The 25,026-nt window shown below is 34.5% G+C and overlaps 1 protein-coding gene across 1 annotated transcript in view; it reads left to right on the top strand.

Moving 5' to 3' along the window:
* RanBPM (Ran-binding protein M) overlaps positions 1-24,699 on the top strand; it is an 85,164-nt gene extending 60,465 nt beyond the window's left edge. The window contains exons 8-11 of the mRNA XM_067264421.1: positions 8,911-9,501; positions 20,444-20,595; positions 23,393-23,504; positions 24,067-24,699. Coding sequence (XP_067120522.1) covers positions 8,911-9,501; positions 20,444-20,595; positions 23,393-23,504; positions 24,067-24,197 — 986 coding nt within the window. The 3' untranslated portion in view covers positions 24,198-24,699. The remainder of the gene's footprint in view (positions 1-8,910; positions 9,502-20,443; positions 20,596-23,392; positions 23,505-24,066) is intronic.
* Positions 24,700-25,026: the final 327 nt, after the last annotated feature.

The raw sequence follows: 25,026 nt of genomic DNA, 5'->3' as shown, positions 1-25,026 counted from the left end.
CGTTTGGATACGAGAGTTTTTTGTAACGGCCATGGGCGTCAGCCATATTGTTTTTTTCTTCTTGTTCTTGTGTAACGACCCGCAAACCGCATTAAACTTTTATCAAACCGCAAGTGTTTTTTTTCATATTTATACAGTCCATTAAAGATCGACAAACATCTGGTCCGTCGAGGCGGATGAGAAGAAAAGAGACAATTTCGCAAGCAAATAAGATTGAGTTCAAACTTCATTAAGTCGCCTATCCAAGGTAGGAAGAATTTATTTGTCCATTACACGTTGTAGAGAGTTAAAATGGATCAACTCGAGAAATTAAGGAAAAAACGCGCTTCGATAAGAGCTAGTGTGACGAGATTAATTAGTAAAGTCAATAGTCTAGTTGAAAGTGACGATAAAGAGACAGAAACCTTTCTAGAAATACTGGATCAGTTTAGTCGAAAGGAAGAGTCGTTGAGAACGTTAAACGGGGAGATTGAGGGCCTCATTACTAGCCCAACTGACTATGACACTGAGATAGTCAATAGTGAAGAATATGAGGACAAAATTATAAGTTGTAAATTTAAGATCCAGTCTCGTATTAAACGATTAGAAGCAGATTCGTCCGTCGTTATGGTGAGTCAGGCCCCCGTAGGTCGAAATAACTCCGCTAATATTAAATTGCCAGAGATTCCTCTACCGAAATTCTCTGGAAGATATGAAGAATGGAGTAACTTTAAAATGCAATTTGATAATATCATTTCGTCAAGCGAGCAACTATCGGCTGAACAGAAACTACATTATTTGAAAGCTGCTCTCATAGGGGAAGCTAAGAGTTTAGAAACGTTAAATGATTCATTTGCTTCATTGTTTCAAGCGTTACAAGAGAGGTACGAAAACAAGAAATTAATAGTAGAAACCCATGTTAATGCGATTCTGGACTCTGTAAAACTAGCTTATGAGTCAGCAAGGGGTTTGAGGAACTTAATTGATATTGTCAATCGGAATATGCGAGCTCTAAAGGTCCTGGGATATGAAAGGAATGAGCTGTCCGATATCTTAATTCTAAACATTGTACTTCAGAAACTGGATAAGGAGACTCTAAAACAGTACGAGTTCAGTATTAGTTCGAATGACGTTCCTAAGCTAGATAATTTGATTTCATTTTTGGAAAAGCGTTCTCAGATTTTAGAAAATATTAATAAGGCCACGTTCGTGAAGCCAAGGTGTAATCAAGATAGAGTTAAACCGAGAAACTTATTTGTGAAATGTAACAATTCTATGTCTCGTTGCATTTTATGTAAGCAGAATCATCCTGTTTACAATTGTGATTCTTTTCTACAGTTGGAAGTCTCCCAAAGAAACGATGTTGTGGCCAAAAACAACCTCTGCTTCAATTGCTTAAGTGATCGGCATAAGTTATCAAATTGTAACTCCAAAAGCTGCTGTAAGATATGCCGAAAGCGACATAATACATTACTGCACCAAGAGAAACAAGCTATAATTGGTTCAAATGCACCAGTGATCGACAGCAAACCGATTTCAACCAAGCAGGATCTTAATCCCGACGCAATAGAGTTTCGTGAGAGTATACCTCACTCACTATCATGTATTGACAAGGGAAATAAGACAGTAATTCTCTCGACAGCCATGGTTTGGGTTTTAAATCATACTACCGGAGCCAGCATTCAAGCGCGCGCAGTATTGGACTCGGGCAGTATGTCAAATATCGTAACTAGAGATTTCGCAAGTCGTCTGGGCACACCGCAAGAAAGAATCGACCTCACAGTCTCTAGTATAAGCGGAAATAAAACCTCGGTCAAGTTTAAGCTGCCTGCTACAATAATAAACGGTAATGGATCCTTTTCTAAGACGCTAGAGTTCTTAGTGGTGCCAAGGATCACGGATTTACTTCCGGTTTCCTCTCTACACGTCAGCAAAACAGAAATACCCCGTCAGTTAGCTGATCCAAGATTTGCTACACCAGGCAAGATTGACATGCTTATTGGAGCTGAAGCATTTTTTGAAATAGTCAAGAACGATCAAATTCGTCTATCGTGCAACAATAACCTAACATTTCGCAACACAGTTTTTGGATACATCGCTACTGGGTCCACAGACTCTAATGATCAAGATAAATATTGTGGACTAATATCAGAGTCTGAATCAATCGATAAATGTTTACAAAGGTTCTGGCAAATAGAAACTCTTACAGAGGCTCCAAGTTTGATGAGTAAAGAAGAAGAGTATTGCGAAGATCATTATCAAAGAACTCACAGACGTAATGAAGATGGGAGATACATTGTGCAGATGGCAACCAAGGAGATACAAAACTTGGGAGAGTCAAGGAAGTTAGCATTGAAGAGATTGAATCAATTGTGGAAGAGACTATCAAGGGACAAACAATTAAAGGAGTTATATCAGAACTTCATGAAGGAGTATTTGGACTTGGGCCACATGGAAAGGGTGCAGGAACCTCCCGCTGATCAGACAGCATACAATATATGTTACTACCTTCCGCATCACGGTGTGTTTAGACCAGACAAAACCACTACAAGGTTAAGGGTAGTCTTCAACGCATCTGCTCCCACAACTTCTGGGCTGAGTCTAAATGATCATCTCTTGAAAGGTGAAGTAAAGGAAGATGTTTTCGAGATCATGACAAGATTTCGAAAATACAAGTACGCTTTTACAGCAGATATCCAGAAAATGTTTCGTCAAATTCTAATTGAGCCCTCGCAACGAGATCTCTTAAGAATTGTTTGGAAGAACGAGGAAGAAGAGATGCCAGTCACCTACAGACTGAAAACTGTGACTTATGGAACCGCCAGTGCTCCCTTTCTAGCAGTGAGAACCCTTAAGCAGTTGGCTTACGATGAAGCAGCAAGATATCCTCTGGCCTCTAAAACCATATTACGAGATGTCTACATGGATGACATTGTGTCAGGTGAGCAAGATTTCGATGCTGCCCTCGAACTACAATCTCAGTTGTGCAACATGTTGAGCACATGTGGAATGACACTACACAAATGGAACTCTAATTCAATGAAATTGATGAACAGTAGTTCACCAGAAAATAAGGAACATTGCTTTTCCTCAAGTGCGGAACCAACAGTAAAAACCTTAGGCATTATTTGGAAGCCGGTTGAAGATCAGTTCATATTCAGGGTATCGATTCCAGAAAAATTGCTTTATACAAAATGAGAAGTATTGAGTGTCATCGCCAGACTTTATGACCCCTTGGGTCTTCTGGGACCAGTTATAACTCGAGCAAAGATCTTTCTACAAAAGCTGTGGCTCAGTAAGCTCGACTGGGAGGATACTCTACCAGAAAACCTTAACTATGATTGGGTGAACTTTGTGTCGTCCTTGAAAGCCCTGGACGATCTTAAGATCACTAGATATATTTTAACAGATCCACTTCAAAGGGCTGTCTTGCTAGGATATGCAGATGCCTCGGAGTCAGCTTATGGAGCAGTAGTTTACATGCATTGCATAAAGGAAGATGGAACTGGCAAGACATGACTTATTGCTAGTAAATCTCGTGTCGCTCCTCTTAAGGTTATGACAATCCCTCGATTAGAGCTATCAGCTTGTCTAGTACTGTCTCAACTTGTCAAAAAAGTATGCTCATGTCTGCAAATGGATATAGCTGAAGTGATCCTACACACAGATTCAACTATTGCCATCGCTTGGATCAACACTCCGCATATCGCCTGAAGACCTTTATTGCGAATCGTGTGGAAAAGATCCAATCTATTACTGAAGGCTGCCACTGGAAACATACAACTTCCCACTCCAATCCTGCAGATGTAGTTTCTCGGGGTTTAAATCCGCAAGATCTACTATCCATGGAATTATGGTGGAGTGGAGTGCAGTCTCAAGTAGCACCAACCGTTCAACGTCAGGATGAATATGCCATCGACACTTCCTCCGATGAAAAATATCTATCTGAGCTTAAAAAACAATCGCATGTTAATTTGGTGTCAGTGTCAAGCTCTGACCTTGACAATACCCTGTTTGAACTTAGTAATAATTACATCAAATTAATTCGCATACTTAGTTATATTTTCCGGTTTCTACATAACATAAAACACGTAACTCGTCGATTTGGCCCTTTATCAAGGAAAGAACTCCGAGAGTCCAAAATTTATTTGATCGGCAAAGTACAAGGAATGGCCTTTGCCGAGGAAATAAAAACATTGCAAATGGGAAGGAATCTAACGAAGGGTCAATTAAGCAGATTACATCCCTTTCTAGATAAACAGGGTCTAATGAGAGTCGGCGGTAGATTGAGCAATTCAAATTTATCATTTGATAAAAAGTTTCCAATTCTGCTACCTAAAAATCACAAGTTAACCCACTTGATTATGAGATATTATCATCTGAAAAATTTGCATGTTGGTGCACAGACTTTACTTTACCTCGTCAGACAAGAATTCTGGCCTTTAAGTGGAAGAAACCTGGCCAGAAGGGTGGTACATGAGTGCCTCGTTTGCTTTAGAAATAAACCCAAAGTCATGGAACAAATCCTAGGAAATTTTCCTTCGGAGCGAATGACTCCAAGTCCCCCCTTTAAACATGTAGGGATTGATTTTTGTGGTCCCTTTCTTATTAAATATAAGGGACAAAGAAAGGGCACCTATCAGAAGTGCTACATCGCAATCTTCGTTTGCCTTGTGACTAGGGCAATTCACCTTGAAGTAGTTACCGACCTAACAACCGAGGCAATGATAGCAACCTTGAAAAGATTTTTTAGCAGAAGGGGTAAAAGTGCGTCAATTTGGACAGATAATGCCACAAATTTTGTGGGTGCCAGTGCGGAGTTGAAACGCCTACATAACTACGTAAAAACACCTCCTGACAGTTTAGCTGATTATCTCGCCAGCGAGGAGGTCACTTGGAAGTTCATACCGCCCAGATCACCAAATTTCGGTGGCCTTTGGGAAGCAGGAGTGAAGTCCTTTAAACATCACCTAAAAAGAACCGTAGGTAACTCGCATCTAACTATAGAGCAGTTTATAACTATCACCACGCAGATAGAAGGAATTTTGAATAGCCGACCGCTCACTCCTATGTCCTCTGATCCAAGCGACTTCCAAGTTCTAACTCCAGGACACTTTCTTATCGGAAGACCTCTGACTAGACTACCGGAGTCAGATCTCACCAGTAAACCAGATAACTATTTGTTTCAATGGCAAATGTTAACTAAATTTGTTCAAGTTATATGGCGTAAATGGAAATTGGACTACCTAAACAACCTACAGGCCCGACATAAGTGGCAATTTGAGAAGGACAATATAACACCAGACTCAATGGTCGTCTTAAAAGATGAAAACCTCCCACCTGGAAGTTGGTCGATGGGCCGCATACAGGAAGTTATCAAAGGACCCGATGGGAAGGTGAGAGTTGTTCTGGTGAAAACCCCTCAAGGTGTTTTTAAGAGAAGCATAACCAAATTGTGCCTGTTACCATCCATCTAGAAAGAAAATGTGATTCTCCTTGGTGACCTACACGCGTCATTTCTGTTGTAATTGTTAAATTTAAATTTAATGTTTAACATTGTTTATTGAAGTATTACTTCAACGCGGGCCGGGATGTTGCCGCCTCGAGCGCCACCGTATTTTTTTGTGAGAAGAAAAAATGATAATTTAAAAACGTTTGGATACAAGAGTTTTTTGTAACGGCCAAGTAACGGCCATGGGCGTCAGCCATATTGTTTTTTTTCTTCTTGTTCTTGTGTAACGACCCGCAAACCGCATTAAACTTTTATCAAACCGCAAGTGTTTTCTTTCATATTTATACAGTCCATTAAAGATCGACAAACAGTACGCTTAGTGCGCGTGTCATCATTTGCCACTGATCGACACTCAAGCTGAGAAAGGAGATTCCCCAAATTGCAGGTCAAAACTCGATTGGTTGTAAATGCGAGCAGTCGTAAAGGAGGAGTACCTGTACTCATAAGGGCTGTACATAACACAGACATAAGTGTTTGTATTTAAACATATCTAAATGTAGAAAAGATACAGGCAGCCACAAATTTTTCAACTCCATTATAATCATATAGGAACGCCATCATTAAGCAGTAGATATTTCTATTATTATAACAACACGAGAATTTAATAGCTTGGCTACACTGTATACGTATTTGAGTCTAATAAATTAAATCATATATTTCTAATATATTGAATATTTATAGTGTTTTTTAAACATTAATATGAACAATAAATTATTGAAAATGAATGTATTTATCAGTTTTAAATAATTCAATTTATCATCATAACTGTGATGATAATGTACTGTACTGTACATATCAGTACATCTAATATGTAAGCTTAATTACATTAAAGAATACTCTACTAGTAAAAATGGAACACAAAAGTTATTTAAAAGTCTCTGAATGTATATTTTCAGTCAATAATAAATTTATGGAACTAACTGCTGAAAAATTAACTTTCATGTAATCATAACTATCATATTTACTGCATTATAATAGTTATTTAAGATAGACTTGATAATGAGCGAAGTAACAGCGAAAATGAGAATATATCACTTGTTTATTCGAAAGTTAATCTTCGTCGTTTGACTTTGCTCCCATTGTAGTAATATAGTAACAGTTTTCATTGTAAATATTATATTGTAGCCAGTAATTCTTGAGATACGAAAGCCGTCGAGACGAATGACCGATTAAAACATATTCATAGAATATTTATTTAGCCTTGGGCCGTTAAATACGGACACAGATGATTCTTCATAAAAATTAAGTAAGGAGAAAAGTCTATTAAGGAGTGTAACTTTTTTTTGCCATATGGATTAGTCATAATTTGTATTAACCTTTCACTTTTATGCGTTTTTTTTTATTAATTAATTGTTCTTTTCCCCAATTTTTTTGAAATAACTTGTGACAGCTTAGTTGTGTTTATTATTTACAATAAACAACGATTATTTAAAAATATATATTTCGCAGTTGAGTAGTATTCAAAATATTTTTCTGTAGAATATTAATCAAACAGGATCAAAGTTTAGATAAGGAGTTTAACAGTCTATTTTATAATATTTGCTTTGAATTTAAATGTGTTTTAAAAAAAGCAATAGTGATTTTGTACAATCCTTCTATTGATTAATTTTATCATTATTACACTGAAATGCAAAGTTTAATTTAAATTCTCTCCACACACACACTAAAATAAATAAATGACAACTGTATTAAGATACAGCTGTTTAATTCTGCGGATTTCATTGTGACAGAGAATTTGTTGCAATGTTTGCTAGAGTATTGAACAAACATTTACGAAAATACAAAAATAAATTTGTTGGTAATTTCCCTCCTCTTTATATGTCAATTGTACAAGGAATTGTCCCAGTTACTAGATGGACATTTAAAAATTTTAAATTTGAGAGAATTGTTTTAGTAAGTGGACAGTAAGTGATAACATTTATTGAGATTACATATACAATACAATTTTTTCAACACAGGTGCTCAAACTGCCATTTATCACAACTTACACAGCTTTGAAGTCTACATTTCACCGTTCCATCCTTTGACAAACATTTTTGCACAAGTATCTTTGTGTATTAATTTCTTGAAATGCATCTCTGATGTAATTTTTCAAGCATAACCATAATCAAGTTAAATATACACCATTGTCGTAGTATAACCCAAACCCTATTCCACCTACTGTCCACCTACTTTTAGTTCACCCGGTATAGGATGCATAGTAAAGTTAAATGTTTCTACTAACTTAAAAAGAGTTATTTACTAAAATCCTTCTGTAACTGACAAATGTAGATATCTACAGTTACAATGTGATGTAGCACAATCACTTTATTATAACTATACAAGACAAGACCATTCTTAGCACCTCTAGCAGTAAAATTTGGAAGTTAGTGCTCTTGTCTCAAAGACTATGCACGATACGGGAAATGCTCACTTATGAAGTTGTAGTGCATAATCAATTTACTACGAAAGAACACTCTGTGCACGTGAATGGCATGAATAGAAAGTACAAAATGCTAATTTGCACGTCGATCACGGGTGGTAAAAAATGTATTTCTTGTGTGTTCTCATTCATTTCCCATTCATCATCTCAACATGCTATTGACCCATGACTGTGTCTGTGTTTGGTTTGTGAGTATTCAGTGGAAACTGCTGGATATTCACACACCAATACTATTGGTAAAGTTATCAGAACTGTACAAAGACAAATTAAATATTCATTCCGCAACGTATGGGATAGTCTTCTGAATTAAAAGGGAGTGGATCCCATCTCTTATTTCCTCTTGGGGGCATTTAACTTTAAACTTTTATCAGAATTTTACTCGTTAATAACACATGAGCTTATGTTTGCTTCCTTTGCTTAATTTGGATGAAATTCTTGTTACTTTGCAGTTCATAGTGTGTCTCTTTCTTGTTTTTTTCTTTTCTTTCTTTTAATATATGCACTCTATTTCCAGTATGATTAGAAATTCATGCAAGTTCCAAATTAATGGACACTGAAAATTGATAATAAATAATAGGATTTAAAATAATAAAAATTAGCAAAACAAATAGCACAAATTTGCAAAGAAGCAGCATTGAATCGGAAGCTAATAAAGCACTCCAAAACTAGGACTGGGTACAAATTTTGATCATAAGAAATAACTTGATTATTGATCATTCTGAATTCCAGTAGGATATGAAATCCAATCAGATAATTTGTTTTATTAACTTTAAATTAAAGTTAGTTGCTCTTTACAATAATTACAGATCTGTTGTGGTCACGCTGATAGTAGATTTCTAATCACTGTACTGTAATATTAACTGCTGTTCAGATATGCTTGTCTTCACAAATGCACCAATATAAATAAATTTTTACTTATTTTTATTTTGGTTTAAAATATAAAAATTTGTTAAATATGAAGTTTGTTCTAATGAGTTTATGTCTGTATATTTTACAGGGATACAGAAATTAGTATTAGCAGGTAGAATGGGAGAAGCCATCGAAACAACGCAAAATCTATATCCCGGTCTTCTAGAACGTAATCCTAACTTGTTATTTATGCTTAAATGTCGTCAGTTTATAGAAATGGTAAACGGGACAGACAGCGAGGTCAGATCCGGTAGAAGTCCAAAGTCTCGGGAGAGTTCGCCCAGCATGAGTCCTAACTATTCTACACAATACCTACAGAGGACAGCGCACGTTTCTACCGTCGTATCGCGATGTCACAGTCCTCAGATCATACCAACAAAACCAATTGTGCCAGTGACTTCAGAAAATAGTGTAAATAATAATTCGTCAGTAGAACAAATGAATGCAACTAATAATGTGTTAAATGGAGAAATTACAAATGGGAATTCGGAATTCGTCCGAAGTGAATTCTCCAATCCTGATCCGGACATTGAAATGGAGAGTATGGACTCCAATGTTAACGATCACGTGAGTGTGTCTAGGACTATGATGTCCATAACTAACGGTACCGTAATTACCGGTTCGGATAACTATCAAAATGGTTGCAGTCACGAAAACGATAAAGTAGAAAATAGTATGGGTAAGGATAAGTTTTTTTATAATTATTTTTCATTAGAACAATATTAAAGTTATATTATTTATATATATATTTGAATAGAAGTTTATTTGCATTATATGAGGGGGCTTCAAAAAGTTTGTGGAAAAAGGATAGTATGAGAAAACATTTTCAGTTATGATGTTTATTTTTCAACATATACTCCATTAAAGTCGATACACTTCTGCAAACGTTGATACCAGTCTTTCAGTTTGTCTGAGTAGAACTGAGGGTCATGTGATCTGAACCATATCAGAGCAGCTCTTTTTACATCTTCAACTGATGTAAAAGTACCTTTCAATGATTTTTTCAACTTTGGAATCAAAAAGAAGTTGGATGAGGCTAAATCAGGGCCGTAAGGGGGATGTAGGATGATTTCCCATCGAAATTCACATCACACCGCTCTTGTTTGCCGATCACCATGAGCAGGTGCATTGACGTGGTGGAAGAGGACATGTTGATGCAGCTTTCCAGGGTGTTTTTCCGAGATTCCTTTGGACAGTTTTCTCAAAATGCCTTCATAATAAACAGATGTAATTGTCTTTTTGTTCTCGAGGAAGTCAACTAGCAAAATCCCCTATGCATCCCAGAAGACAGTGGCCATGACCTTTCCTCTTGAATGATCAGATTTTGCTTTGACTAGTCCACTTCCACCCGGGGCAGCCACTGCTTTGATTGAATTTTGACTTCGGAATCGTACTAGTAGAGCCATGTTTTATCCCCTGTCACAATTCTTCGTAGAAAAGCTTCAGAGTTTCCATCCCACTTGTTCAAAATTTCCATTGAAAGATCTGCCCTTGTTTTTCGTTGATCTGGGCGCAACAGCCTAGGGACACATCTAGTGGAAAGCTTGCTTAGTCCCAAACTCTCCACAAGAATTGTGTGTGCAGAACCCACGGAGATGTTGAGTGTATCTGCTACCAATTCAGTGGTTATTTGTCTATCCTTTTCAATCAAGTCACAACAGCATCAATGTTTTCCTCACAAATTGATATTGGCCTGCCACTGCAGGGCTCATCTTCAACCTTGGTTTTTTCCACTTCAGAAGTGACTTATCCATTTGTAGGTTGTTGACTTCTTTGGGACATTATCACCATAAACTTGTTCTTGAGCATCAGTGATTAGCCTATTCTCCCAACCAAGTTTCACCATGAACTTTGTTTGTTCTGGTCTTGATTTTGGCGGAATCCGTATTGCTCGAATGGTGCCTGACTTTTAACTGGCAGCACAACGTTCTTACCTGCATTTAAGGGTTTATGTTTGAACATGTTATAACATGGCACAAGAGTGTTCAGGTGCATTGAAATCAAAATCCTTTCAAGCAATTTTTAGTTACAGCCTTTTTCCATGAACTTTTTGAAGCCCCCTAGTATGTTTGAACCCCATTTATGTTTTTTGCAATTATACATTAAATATTTTCTGCATTTCTGCATATTTTCTGATACTTTTTCTGATATAAAACAGTTCGATTACACACATTTTGTTTATACGATTTTGCACTTACAAGTGAAACCTTCCAAACCATATGCAAAATAAACGATGTTTTGAGGGCTGTTGCATGTATTTGTTTCTGAGAAAAATGAAAATGAGATTCATTTTATGTTTGGCCCTCTAGGTACCAAAAAATGGCTTTAAAATTCATAACACATACACAAACATATGACTGTTTCACCCTACCTAACCAACAGTCTTTCTGGTTGGCGAAGTGGTAACAAGAGCAGACCTTTCCCTCTCTGCCTCTGGTAACTGTGGTTTGAATCTTAATCTATAGATAAATCTACTTGTGATGACTTGGACTGCGAACGTCAGATGCCTTGGACTGGTTTTTTCAACCTTTTTTTGAATAATGGTACTGCAGCTTGGTGATCTTTTTTGTTTTCTTGTGGCTTCCCTACTTCATCAATGTAGTTATAATGCTTTGTGTACCTTTAGTAGTATACAACTCGGCACTATATTCCACAGCGCTTCTGAACTGAGAAGAGTGCCACAGCACTCTGGGCGAAAACCATTCACCAACAGATTGTAATACATGTTCTCAATTTATACAAATAAAAATTGGTTTGAAAATGCGTATTAGAATTTCGGAAATATGGTACAGTAGAATTCTGATAATCCGAATTGGTTCATTCCAAAGGTGATTCGAATAAATGGAATAACATGTAAAGAAACGTACCGTACTGTGTTTATTATTCATCAATGTATAAGTAGTGTCTTATAATTTGGATCTGTCTTGGCAAATAGGCACTGCCAACCGTGCAGTTGCACAACATAAGAGAAATGAAGTGTGACATCGGTGGGGGGAGAGGAGGGCAAGTGGCAGTTCAGATAATTGGAGTTCTACTGTATATACAAATTTATTGACAAATTAGAGGAGGAACAAAAGGGAATCGTGTAATAATTAAATACAAGTTCTGTTGTGGGCTATTATCATCATTGTTAAATACTAGACTTATTACTCCAGTCGTAAAAGAATTACAGCATACTCGGGAAGTCGTCGTCTTTTATTATTAATTAATTTATACACGGGGAATGGTGTAATTTCTTTATGACCGGTGTAATAAGTCTTTTAAGGCAGATAATAATAGCCTTTAATCAAATTTATGAAATAACTAGACGTGAAGCAATTGTAAGAAATAATAATTGAACATTTTTATAATACAAAATTGTAAATACGTTCCTGTTTGATTTCCAACAATTCTTGAAAAATTGATTTATGCTGTATGTCCTTACTTTTGCAATTGTAACTAATTTGTTTACCATCTCTTGTCATATTCATTTTTGTTTTAAATACACAATATATACATCATTTGTGATACAGTTTAGTTATGTTGTTAGTTTTGATCAGTTTTCAGATATAAAAAGACAATAGATTCTACTATATAATATTTTAAAAACTTTTATTTAATTTTTTCGTGTATCTTATTCATTTAACAATTCCATTTATTTCCAAATACAGACTTATGCATCTAGGAACGAATAGAATCACTTTCTGGTTCAAATTTTATTCCAAAATTACTGTTTTTTTTTATAAATTTTTTATTTAACTTAATTACACAATAATTACATTTATGTTAAATGAAAAAATATCTAATAGGTTACAGTACAATTCAAGTTATAAACTGTTTTAATGTCGAAGAACTTGCAGATCCGATTCAAATTGTTCTTAATTTTTTATTTAAAACTTGCATTTGTTAGAGTATGCAGGGTCTTCCAAAAAGAATGCTATTATTTTAAATTATTGTAATCACATTAATTATTATCCGAGAATATTGTAACGTACACTAAAATGGTTGAAAACTGTCCAAGTTTCATATTTCTCCATACGGTTCTTGACATTCACTTCACAACACATGTCCAACTGACACTCAAATTCTTCCTATGCTCACTATGGCTTATGTCATCACTCCTCTCTTAGCAACCGCAATGTTACAGCTCCTGCAGATTACTCGTGTTGCACGATGACGAGCAATTTTGACTGTGGAAAATGCCTTCTCTGTTGTGGAGTCTCCGTTTTCATTTAAGGCACTTCTTAGAGGCAGCAAACATCAAGGTGTTTGAATGAAAATGGGAGAGGAAACTTGGTGGTTGCATACTTCTCGGATAATAATTACCATATTTACTCGCATATAGGACGAGGTGTGACTTTAAAGATCAAAATAAAGAAAATTAGATTTATTAATACAATTCTAATTTTATTTCGTTTAATCACAAGTAAAATATCAAATGCGCGTAAATGCACACATTGTCCAGCAAAAAATACAGGCATTTTAAACTTCAAGGAAAATCTTATAAAATCGACAACATAATTTGTTCACATAAAGCTGGACAGTCGGGAACCTTTTTTGCCACTCGAATCCACTCTCTGTCGGTTAGACAGAGTTTCTTTGAATTCTAGTTTAATAATCATCTGTTTTCACATGGGAATAGATAAAACTTATATCCAGCTCCCGTGCGATTTTGGAATTTAATTCAAAAGCTTTGTTTTTCCTATTGCTATTCATCTTTACTTCTGACAATACACAAGAATGATTCAAACGACAGATAAAATACTTACGTTTTTAAATACAAGAGGGTAAGCATCCTGTAAAAAGTGGGAATAGACTGTTCACAAAAATTATTTGCAAAATGCAAAGAATCTTTTGATTGCACGTATAGGACAACCTAAGTTTTTGAAGCAGTGAAAAATGAATAAAAACCTCGTCTTATATGCGAGTAAATACAGTAACCTAATTACGGTAATTTCAAACAATAGCTTTTGTTTCGGAAGACCCTCTTATAAGTATTTACCTTTTTAATTACAAAACTTGTGAAACAGCTCTGATGTTTTTACTGGTCGTAATTGGAAATTTTACAGAATATTGGTAGATTTAGAATAATCAATTAGTAATTAATAACATATACAGACTGGCATGTAAAACTGTAAATACAGTATAAACGAATACTGAGATGACTTGCAAGTGTATTTCAAGATGAATGTATATCTATTTCTAAGGAGTATACGGGCCATTTACCTACGTAACGACTACTTTTTCCAATAATCGAAATTAAATTGTATTTTTTTTAAATATTAGTTACACCGTTCACAATATGGTTTTTACAAATTGACTGGACCTATTCGTTCTCGTTTTTCTTCCCATATTATATTCTAGAATAATTCAGTTTGATCTACAACCTGTCAAAGTCAATGTTTAATGCACTGCCGAGTGTCGAACAGAAATAGTGACCGATCGCAATATAATTAACTACGTATTAGACCGATGCTACTCAGATTGTAGTCCACGACGAGCAATTTCGGTTTGTGGCACGGTAATAAACTGTTTACGGACCAGTTTATTAGCATCGTGGTGAGATTTAGCTCAGATTTTCATAATTTTATAGATTATGTCAATAAAACTATTTATGACTTGTAAACTGTATAACAAAAAGTAGGGCTTGTACTCTTTTGATCCATCTTCCTAATGTTGTTAATTCCTTTTTTCAATATAAAAATTTTTGCTGTAGTAGATTAATATCGTAGAATATGAGTAGATGCAATGATGTCGTGAAAACTAATTTACAGTAAAATTATCTCAAGCTGCCATTTAGTTATCCATTACGTTAAATTTGGAGTTTGAATGAAGCCAATATAACACTCTGCTAGATAAAAATACAAATTGGCTACCGTTCAGAAAATTTAAATTGGTTACTAAATATAGATAAACATAAAAAGTGCCTACTTGTCACCGAGTGATAATTTTGAGAATTAATGAAGGTTCCGATTGTCTCTAGATTCTTATGTAAGTGTGACACATTTCTGACGTGCAAAATAATAAAGATCACCCATTCGGTTTCTTTTTCTTTTTCGTACGTTCTGATCTCGATTTACAAGCTCTCAATAAATGAGAATTCGACGTGACAAACCGTTTTTTCCTCTCTCTCTTCCCGATCGATAAGACGAAATAAGTAGTAAAGCATCGATTGATTATTTACGAGAAGAAAATACTCTAATTGCACGTCGACGAGATCGAAAGTACCTCACGCTACAATTAGAGGACTCGAGTTCTTCTCTGTTTCGTTTGCATTTTGTTTTCCTTTGTTAAGGGTTGTAATATTTATTATAATGTGGTTGTGTAGTTTAGTGAACTTTATATCTATGTTACAGATAGTTCTTATGTTGGGTAGTTAAACTTTTCAATTAAAAACCATTTTTTTTATACTCTGATTTTATTACTTCCTGGCTGTTATGTATAAAAGCCAGGAAGTAATAAAACAGACCGGTATAGTTTCTCTGTTAGACATGACAATCACTCAAAAATGACTCCAAGACTCTTACATTTTTGAACTCGGGGGACCTAAAAACATCGAAATGCAAAAAATTTGGAAGTTTTTTGGATGTTAGCATGTATGGGAAAGGCACAGTTTTGTTCACTCACTTTGAAGCTTAATAAGTCTTGTGCCTTTTGTCAAAAGTTTCTGAAATTTTGCAGAGAGGTTTGTGTATTAGGTGCATTGATGCCATTAAATTTGAGTCGAAGGGAGATGGAGAGGACCATGTTTTATATCTCAAGCGGGTCTAGACTTTACTAATAACAAGTAAAATCTTTCTTTTTACACTTTTTTTTATAAAATTCATTTGTACCCTCAAAATTAAGCATTTTGCTATTTTATAACAATTAATTTTAATTTAAAAATTTTTATATTATCATCATAACAGATGATGCCACTACAATTTAAAGTTTTTTTTTTTTTTGCATCTGTCGCAGGTTGGAAAAGAAAAGTACATTGAAGTGAGTTAGTGCATTGAAAAAAATGTATTATTACATGAAAATATGTTGTTATTGCATTTCTGCTCCATGTTCTTTTTTCTTATAAATGAATCTATCATAAGATATGTTGACGAAAGCACGAGCAACCATGGTTGCCAAATTTCCTCCCTGCAAATGATCTTAACTCTGATGTTCACAGTGCAATCTTTGTTTTTTAACAAAAATTTAAACATTTACGAGAGATTTTAAACTCAGTTTGGATCCGAAAGCTTATGTTGGCGTCGATCTCTCGAGTCCAGAAATGTGATGGAGAACGACGACTCGATCGAATCGATCTCGTCAAAACGGAAACACCCCCATAAAGGTAAACCGTAGGACTGACTCGACGTAAATAGAGAAGCTGCTGATCTCTTTAGAAATATTCACACGCCACTTTTAATCTTTCTTAAAATGTCAATTCCTACTTTTTGCCTTAGTGAGAAATTGAACCTTTACAAAGAAATGTTTACCTTATGCGGCAGGTCACTTTGAAATTGTTCATGAAATTCGTATGGCTCGACGAAGACCTATTCCGAGTTAGCGGGTTGCGGGGCACGGAATGCTTTCTCAATTGCAGAGTTGCCATTTTTATTTAGGGAGCTCCCTAGAGGCAGTTTGAATGGTAGACGAAACTCGATTACTTTAATTTTTGGTATACAATGCTTATTTCTCGGATAATAAGAAACATAATTACAGTAATTTAAAACGGTAGTATTCTTATTCAGAAGAATTTGGATAGACTTTGCTAGGAATACATAGTAGAATCAAGAATAAACTGAACTTTGACATTACATATCAATTTCTTGATGACATTGATGTTGTGTTACCTTAATTTAGTTATATTTTTATTTTTTGCTATAACTTTAATTAACAGAACCAAGTTTTAAAGAAGGCTGCAAATGAATAGATGACGATCTCCATTCGGGTAATCTAGCTTTAGTGGGAAATCAACAGACAGTCTTGTTGATATTTTAGTAATTTTGTTTGGTTCTGTGCCATACTATGTGACAACTTGGAAATATGTTGCGTCTGTTTTTATGTCGTCCCAAGGAAATGAACAGACGATCGATGCAAATAATTAGCACTCGTCGATGGAGAACTTGTTGTAAAGGCTTGTATATTCTGAATGGATCAATTCATTGGTAGTGAAATTCAATATTTCTTATATTACTGGCCGATCAAATCTACCAACATGGAAATTGTCCTCTTTACTGAGGCAAAAAGAATTTTTTTGAGACAGATTCAAGAAAAAGTGCAATGCTTGTGGCATTTTTGGTGAGAAGGACCTTATATGTTATAGATTTGTTTCCAATTTTGGTTTGGTAGAAGGACCTTGTATATTATAGATTTGTTTCCAACAGTAAATTCATTAATGAAGAATCTTTCTAGGCCAAACCAAAATTGTTTGTTTAAATGAAGACTCCAAGCACTGCCTCTGATGTGAGGTAATGCTCGAAGTTTAGCCCTAAGGCATACCTCATGTTTAGTGTTAGACTGGATGTGCACAATATGTTTGTATTGTACTGATCTGTAGTAATTTGAGGTAGTCATTTTCTTTTGCTTTGTATTTATGAAGTTTGAATTACTGTTCAAAACAGTGAAGTACTTTGATGGCCAAATGGTCAAGACTGTTAAAGCATTGGCTTACTCTGGGGATTCAGAACTGAAGCAGGGAGTAACCTTGGGAATTTTGGATATCCCAGAGCATGATGGAAATGGCTGATCAGACATCAGATATGATTAAAAAGGCCATCTTAATGTCCACATAGAAGGAAAGATCAAAGATTTGAGAAGTTAAAATCCTCTATTTTTGACTTTTAATCTCTGCTAATATGTTTTTCTCTTCTTCTGCAAGGTTTTCTCTACCACATTTTGATTTTGTCACAATTTGTCTTAAATGTTCAGAAGAAACACAACATAATCACCTACAGTGTCATTCATTCTTCCGATTGGACGACGCAGCTACAATGAGAACAACGTAGGATTAAATGCCATTCACTTGACATTAACATCAAAGTCTGTTTGTACAAAATAAACTAAAGCAAGTTTCTCGTGTAGTTTCCATTCAGATTACTACCAGTTTAAACGAATGCCTTTATATGTTTAAATTGGAAAAAGCACATATGCCTATAATGCTTAATTTTTACATTATGATGATGTTTTAGAAAAAATGGATTTCGATTATAAAACTCATTTAAATGCAACAATGAAATGAAATATGTTTATTCATACCTACATAATATTTTCTCTCAATAAACATAGTTGCGACCTCATACGGTAGCAACTATGTTTTTTAAATCGACTACACGCGGATGCCATACGGCATCGCGTGTAGTCGATCGAGTGATTGAACAACATGTGAATAGTACTTACAACAGTATATTTTTTTTAAGCAGGGAAACTATTTTCTGAATGTTCCTCATACATACATTCATTTGAATAATGTTAGGAAATGGCAATGAATGCGTTTGAACTCGACTACGGAACGTGAATCACATCTCGTACAGTAGTTTACGAGAGAGCGTCGATGCCCCATCCCCACCTTTTAGAAAAAATTCTTCTCGGGAATGATCATTTTTATTTATATTTATTATTGTTTAATGATTTTGATTCATTTAAATATAATTTATGAAGTTGAGAAGATTCTGGAAGAATATATATTGACTTGAAGTGTGACTCAAATCTGCATTTTCCACATAATTTGCAAATTCATTGCCAATTACATTACCTAACTCTGTCCTATTTTTGTTTCAAGATGTATGTAAACTTTAGAACGATTGTATAACTGCATGGGTAAAATACTTCTAGGTTTTAGGCAGATTATTAATATAATTCCAGCTGTAGTTGCTTTGTACGTAGCCGTAATCTAGATAAAATAACTAAAGAGTATCGTATTTTTAACACTATTCTTTGTTAAACTGTAACATCAGTAAATGTAATGAACGCAATAAAAGTACGAACGCTCGTGTAAATCGTCGAAGAAATACATTTTTAAAGGTGATGGCAACTTCAGACGCTACTAAAAGTGAAGTGTTTATACTTATTAAATATTATTTGACGTAATCTGTTTATTACTTGCATGTACATAGCACTATTCATTTTGTGTAAATTAGTAAGATGTATGACACTTAGAAATGCAGTGTGCTGCAATATTACAGAAGTAATCATAAAGTATTATGACCAGGGAAAGTCATTGCGTCGATAGCTACAAAGCTAAAATTTGTCAAGTCGACGGTTTCCGACATTATAATAATGTCGAGGAAACTGGTAGCATTGATCCAGGAAGATTGGAAATTGTAGAGCTGTCAAATGTTCACTGTTGAAAGTTCTTTATGGAAATTGAATGCAAATTTTTCGTAAAAAGAAAGGATATCCAATTTACCATTTTTATAAAAAGTCATCAAATTTGTAATCTTTACAAATTTTTCAGCAAAAAAAAAATGTTTTGAAGATGCTCACCAGAAGGTAGCAACTTAAAGTTTCCACTTCTTACTTGAGAGTGTAGGTCATGCTGCCCGGTGGGTGCTAATTGCTAAATATCATTATTCCAGACGTGCATACGCAATTAAATTGGCTTGTCCACTTTGTTCGGAAAGCATGTTTATTTGAGCTGGGTGCCAGGCATTGGCGTACGGGACATTGTCTGAGAAGCAACATGTTGCTATTACTCTTGGAGTATGCAATGTTCAAAAAGTTGCTGCACAGTGAGAAATTTGTAATTGCATTAAAGTTACACCACATGTGGCATTGCATACTGGGCCCGTAAGTCGTATGTCCTACGTACAGTAGATGGCATTACCCTCACTCGCAGACATTCCTGTTTTCGGAATACTTCTTTGCTGGTTGAATAATATCCCACAGAAGTCAGCCCGCCTCACTCCCTGGATTTTGGGGTGTTTTTGGCATTTGCTGTATGAGAAACTGCAATATCATATGTAAAACTTAAACTTTTTTTCATTGCACAGTAACTTTTCAGGTGTCCTTTTATATTGCTTACTGTTTTTTTTGGATATTTTCAGTTGTTTGAAAACTGCATCTCTTGAATTTTCAGCTTATGAAAGAAAAGTTGCTTGGTGATATTTTGTGAATTTGTTGTACTTTTATGAAGTTTTGTGAAAAATTTGATAGCACAATGCTGTTTGATATTCATGTATTCTATTTAAAATGGGGTTGACAAACTTACTATTAACTATTACTGATATATATGTATACCAGGTAATAGTTAATAATAAAGCAAGTTGTGTTGTTTTGTTACATCAAAGATCAAACAAACGTTAAATTGCTCCCCACGAATGCCGTACAGTATTGTGATGATGCGCTTTATAACAACGGTGAACGACCTTTTTTGGACAAAGACCGCAAGGGAACTTTGTAGGATTTGGATGGCCGTGTACATTTTTTCTTAAGGAGTTTTGAGCTCCGAGTACCAACATACTCCAATAGACTAATAATAAACTAGTAATATGTAGTTTATTCTCATCCATTTCTGGTCTGGTTTAGTTTGACTGTTCTTTGTCATCTATATGCAATTAGGGTTGCATAATGACACGAGGAAATTTCATTGTAATTATAATTTTATTATTTATTGATATTTAACTAAATATTGACTATTTGACAGATTTTTAATTTTAAACTTTTTGTAGAAATCGATCAACCCGTCGGAAGAAAACAGTTATGTGATAGAAGTCATGCCGCAATCGAGAGAATGCTCCAGTTCGGTCGAGAATTACACATCATGAGTGTCCAGTTGAAACGGGAGCACGGTACAAATGAAACAAATAAAAAGTTATTACAGGTAAAAGAATTTTTAGCATTAAATGGTTTTAATCATTCAAACTATTATTAACTACTTAATGTCGTCGATACGGGGCGATCGAACAAATGACTTGTCGGCGAGGACATTCAAATGTTATTTCTTGCATACTTAGTAATTAAATTATCAAAATTTAAGCGTGGTTTACGTTGTACTAACCACTACGAATATAGACACTGACCAAAATGAAATGTTGTCCACATTTTACTACGTGACACAAATAACAACATGATTGGTTAAAATGGGTACATTTGATTCTTTTAATTATTATTCGAATCTTACCAGGATCTTTACTGTAGAGTCCTAGTTATCCTAGAAAATGCAGAACTCACGTAATCAAAAACTTGGATAAGACAGGATATTTGGTACAAAGTAGTTTTTATTGATCACTTTTTAACTAAATACAAAAATATTGTTATAGAATTGTATAGTATATTACAAAAAGTTAGTAGTGTAAATTCTTGTTAAAGCTGATCCTTTCTTGAGTAATGTGCATTGCACTGCAAAGATACATAGAACAAATTACACTGTATAATGTTCTCTTGTCTTTGTCAACGAAATAAACTTTCACAATTCACCTTGGTTCCGACGAAAATAATCATGGCATTGGTGAATTGTTGGGACCCGTTTGATTCGAAGAAGTTTTGATATTATGAATTTCGTATATGCTTGTATAGTATTCTTTAGAATACAGTGCCTGATATATTTGTTTAATAAATATTACTGTATAAAACATGTAAAGTTTTCTTACATGTGCTATGTTTGTAAATACAGTTTAATTGAATTTGTATATAAAAAGATTGATTTTATACATCAAATATACACACGTGTCATTTTGTGAATCTTGGCCAAGCACTTCACATTATTCAAATGGGGTTTGGAACATTTAATTGTCAGTAGGGTTTCTCATTTCCCGGTCTTTTGTTCGTCCCGGGATTCCGGGATAAAAGTGAACTGTTTCCCGGGACAAAATTAATTATTTTTAAGATATACAAAATATCATGAAATCAAATGATTTAATTATTTTTCGTTTTTTAAAGTAATTTAATACGTTCTGCAACCTCCAAAATCATATTAATAATGCTGTGTAAGATATATATTAAAAATTACCTTTGAATTACATAGAAATTTTCACAAATAGAAAATATTTATTAAAGTTTGCTAGAAACTGCATACAACAACAAGAAATGACTTTGAATTGAGTTGAAAATTTAAAGAAAAATGAATTTAGATCAAACTTCTAACTTAGAAGGTAATTTTTGATATTTTAAATAAAATATAATACAAAATATTGTAGACTTTTATAAGATTTTAAAAAGCGAAGATGCTCAATACTCCGATCACTCAGTCTAATTCTTATTTTAGTAATGAAAAGTCTTGCTACCGAGAATGCCTTTTCCGATTCAATTGATGTGATTGGAATCATGTTTAATGCGTTTAAGAGAAGACAAATATTATGTGTTTTCACCTGTATCCCAAAAGATTTCTAGTTCGTTTTTGAGATTGTAGTACTTCTTTTGTTCCCTAGTATTCTCGATTTGTCTACCTCGACTACTTTAATAGAAACATCATAGCCCAATAATTCGGCAGTTCGTTTGTCTTTAATAATCAGATTATGAAGAAAAACTTCATACTCGCTGACTTTGTACTCGTTTGTATCCTTGCCCAATTTGCACAACTTGGCGTTACGCAGTCATTGAAGCTACTGGGCATGGTTAAAAATTAAGACAGCATAAGCACAATTATTACAGATATTACTGGTAAAGAATTTTGAGAGTCCTGCCACAAATAAGCTACCTATTGATTATTGACCATTTGTGACGTGCCATAACAATAAAAGTTTTAAAAAAAACTAATAAGTAGGTTTAAAATTAATAAATACAAATGTATTCTGACAGTTTATGAGTTAACTATACTTTCTATTTGCAAAATTTTCCCAACCTTAACGTAAAATAAGAAAAAAGTGAATTTTTAAGAAATTTGCGGGATTTCCTGGGATAAGAAAAATTTTCCGGGTTAAGAAAACAACCGGGATCCCAGAATCCTGTTTGAGAAACCCTGATTGTCAGGTGCTTCATTTCCTGTCAAATAATGTGTACTTTTCAAATACTAATGTAGACTTGTCCTTGCTACCGTACATCGCAACATCCCTGCCAAGACTCCCGAAACACTCTGTAGATCAGTGGTTTTTGACCTTTCCGAGACTGCGCTACACCATTCGTATACTTTTTATTACATGGAGCAATTGCATCAATATATTTGAAAGCCGATAAGCAATACCATGTTTACTATTCTCAAAAAACAATGAAACAATAAACCAAAACTTAATTGTATTCGGTAAAATAGAAACATGGAATTGTCTGTGGATAAAGCAATATGATGTAGTGCATTGGAATAAATTTGCAGTAAAAGATTTAGAATTTTTTTTTTCGTGGAGTGCTCGAGACAAGTTTGCAGAGAACCTGTGTTACGCGGAATGTGGGTTGAGAACCACTGTAGTAGATCAATACAAAATAGTAAATTTTTCGTGTAAAATTCTTTTCTTTATTATATTTAAGTATCTTTTTATACTTGTAAGTAGTCGGCTTGTTTCGGTTAACTAAAATTTAAATTGGGTTAAGCTCTATTTTGGATTTGGATTGCTCTGTGAACGTAATAATGAATTTTTGGAAAATTTTTCTTTTTGTATTAATCAGTTTTAATGAGTTACGTTACATTATATCAATATTTAACTCTAATTAACTCTTTATTAAATACTTATCTTAATCTTTGTTCTCAGGATGCCTTCAGTCTTTTAGCTTATGCTGATCCGTGGAATAGTCCAGTAGGATTTCAGCTCGACCCAGTACAACGAGAACCAGTTTGTGCTGCCCTTAATAGTGCCATTCTTGGTAAATAAATTTATCTGTTTTGTATATGTTACTAGTAAAACGGCAGACGGATCCAAACAACTCGGCACAGGTAGTTTATTTTTGGAAATTTAATGTTAATTACTTAAAGCTCGATTTTAAGTTCGTATGTATAGCATTTATCAATTTGATGCAATCAAATGTATTGTCAGACAGTTTGTGCCATAGTGCTCGATGGCAATATTTTAAAGTATTTCGTACGCAAAGACATTCGTAAGGTGTCGTGTAGTATAGTTTAATCTTTAATTTAGTCGCAATGTCTTACAGAGCATGGCCACGATGTCAAACCCAGCTTTGATGTCAGTCGTTTTTGTTGTAAACAACTGCTAAAAGACATCGTACACAAGAACTTAAATATGGCAAATCACAAGTGATACATTTGTTATTAAATGTCTTGTATATAATGTTTTTTTACTCTTAAAAATAAATTAAGGAAATTATTTATTAAAATTTGTAATGTTTTCAGCATTCGGTAATTAACGAAATCGTATAGCATCTAATCTTCCATCTGTTTTAAAAGTCCTTTTTGTTGTTTCTCTTACAGAATCCCAGAAATTGCCTCGTCAGCCACCTCTGGAACTAGCACTGGCTCACACCCGTGAATTAATAAGACTGATGTCACGGTCGGGATTAGGCTCTTGTGCTTTCGCAAACGTGGACGATCTTATACAATGACTGTTATTTTAATGCAAATGAACAAAAAAAAAAAAACATAAAAAAAAGAGAGAGAAAAGGAGCATTTATTGATCTTTATCGGTCCACTGCACTCGGTTCATCCCCCTCAGTGCATAGTCATCTTCGTTTGCCGTTCGGTCCGAACCGCAAACAGTTTGTTATCATTGCACCTGTAATTTGTTTTCGATGTTCTCCTGGTTGATTGAAGGCCCCTAGAAATTTCTGGGCCACCAAATTGTGTAAGTAGCTGTGGTTGCTGAATAAACTGCTGTGATGGAGAAGTTAAAAAAAAAAAAAAATATTAAAAAAAAAATTTGTTTTTCTGATGCGTGAACGATCAGTTGCCACAAGGATTGCATCTCTAGAGTGAATTCAAACAATCTTGTTACTATGGCTTGTGAGATATAAATAAATAATTGTTTGAAAAGTTTCCATGACGATATCCAACTGGAAATGAGTTATAAGTTTTTAAAAATAAATAATAAAAATATTTGTTTATGTATTTTATGATTTTTTTATTTCTTTATTTCTATTTTAAAAAGTTTCATTGTTTGTTTATTTGTTTTCGTTAACAGACAAATTCCCGTAAAGTAACGAAATCGTCTTCTTCCTCAGAAAATCCCCCCTTTATTTTAGAGAAATTTAGAAGCCGTAAGGATTAAATTTTTAAATTATTTTATTTAAAATGTGAGGTTGATTGATAAATTTGGTCTGCATTTTTATAACATTAGTTTCCGAAGAGGGAGAAATAATTTATTTTAATCGTATGTATTCATTTATTAGTATAATTACCGGTTATTCCAGCATTTTTCCAAGTTTTTGATTTGCT

Source organism: Centruroides vittatus, unplaced genomic scaffold, assembly GCF_030686945.1.
Source record: "Centruroides vittatus isolate TY-2023 unplaced genomic scaffold, ASM3068694v2 contig_1891, whole genome shotgun sequence".
In the NCBI taxonomy this organism is placed as follows: domain Eukaryota; kingdom Metazoa; phylum Arthropoda; class Arachnida; order Scorpiones; family Buthidae; genus Centruroides; species Centruroides vittatus.
This window is presented reverse-complemented; position numbering and strand designations above follow the sequence as displayed.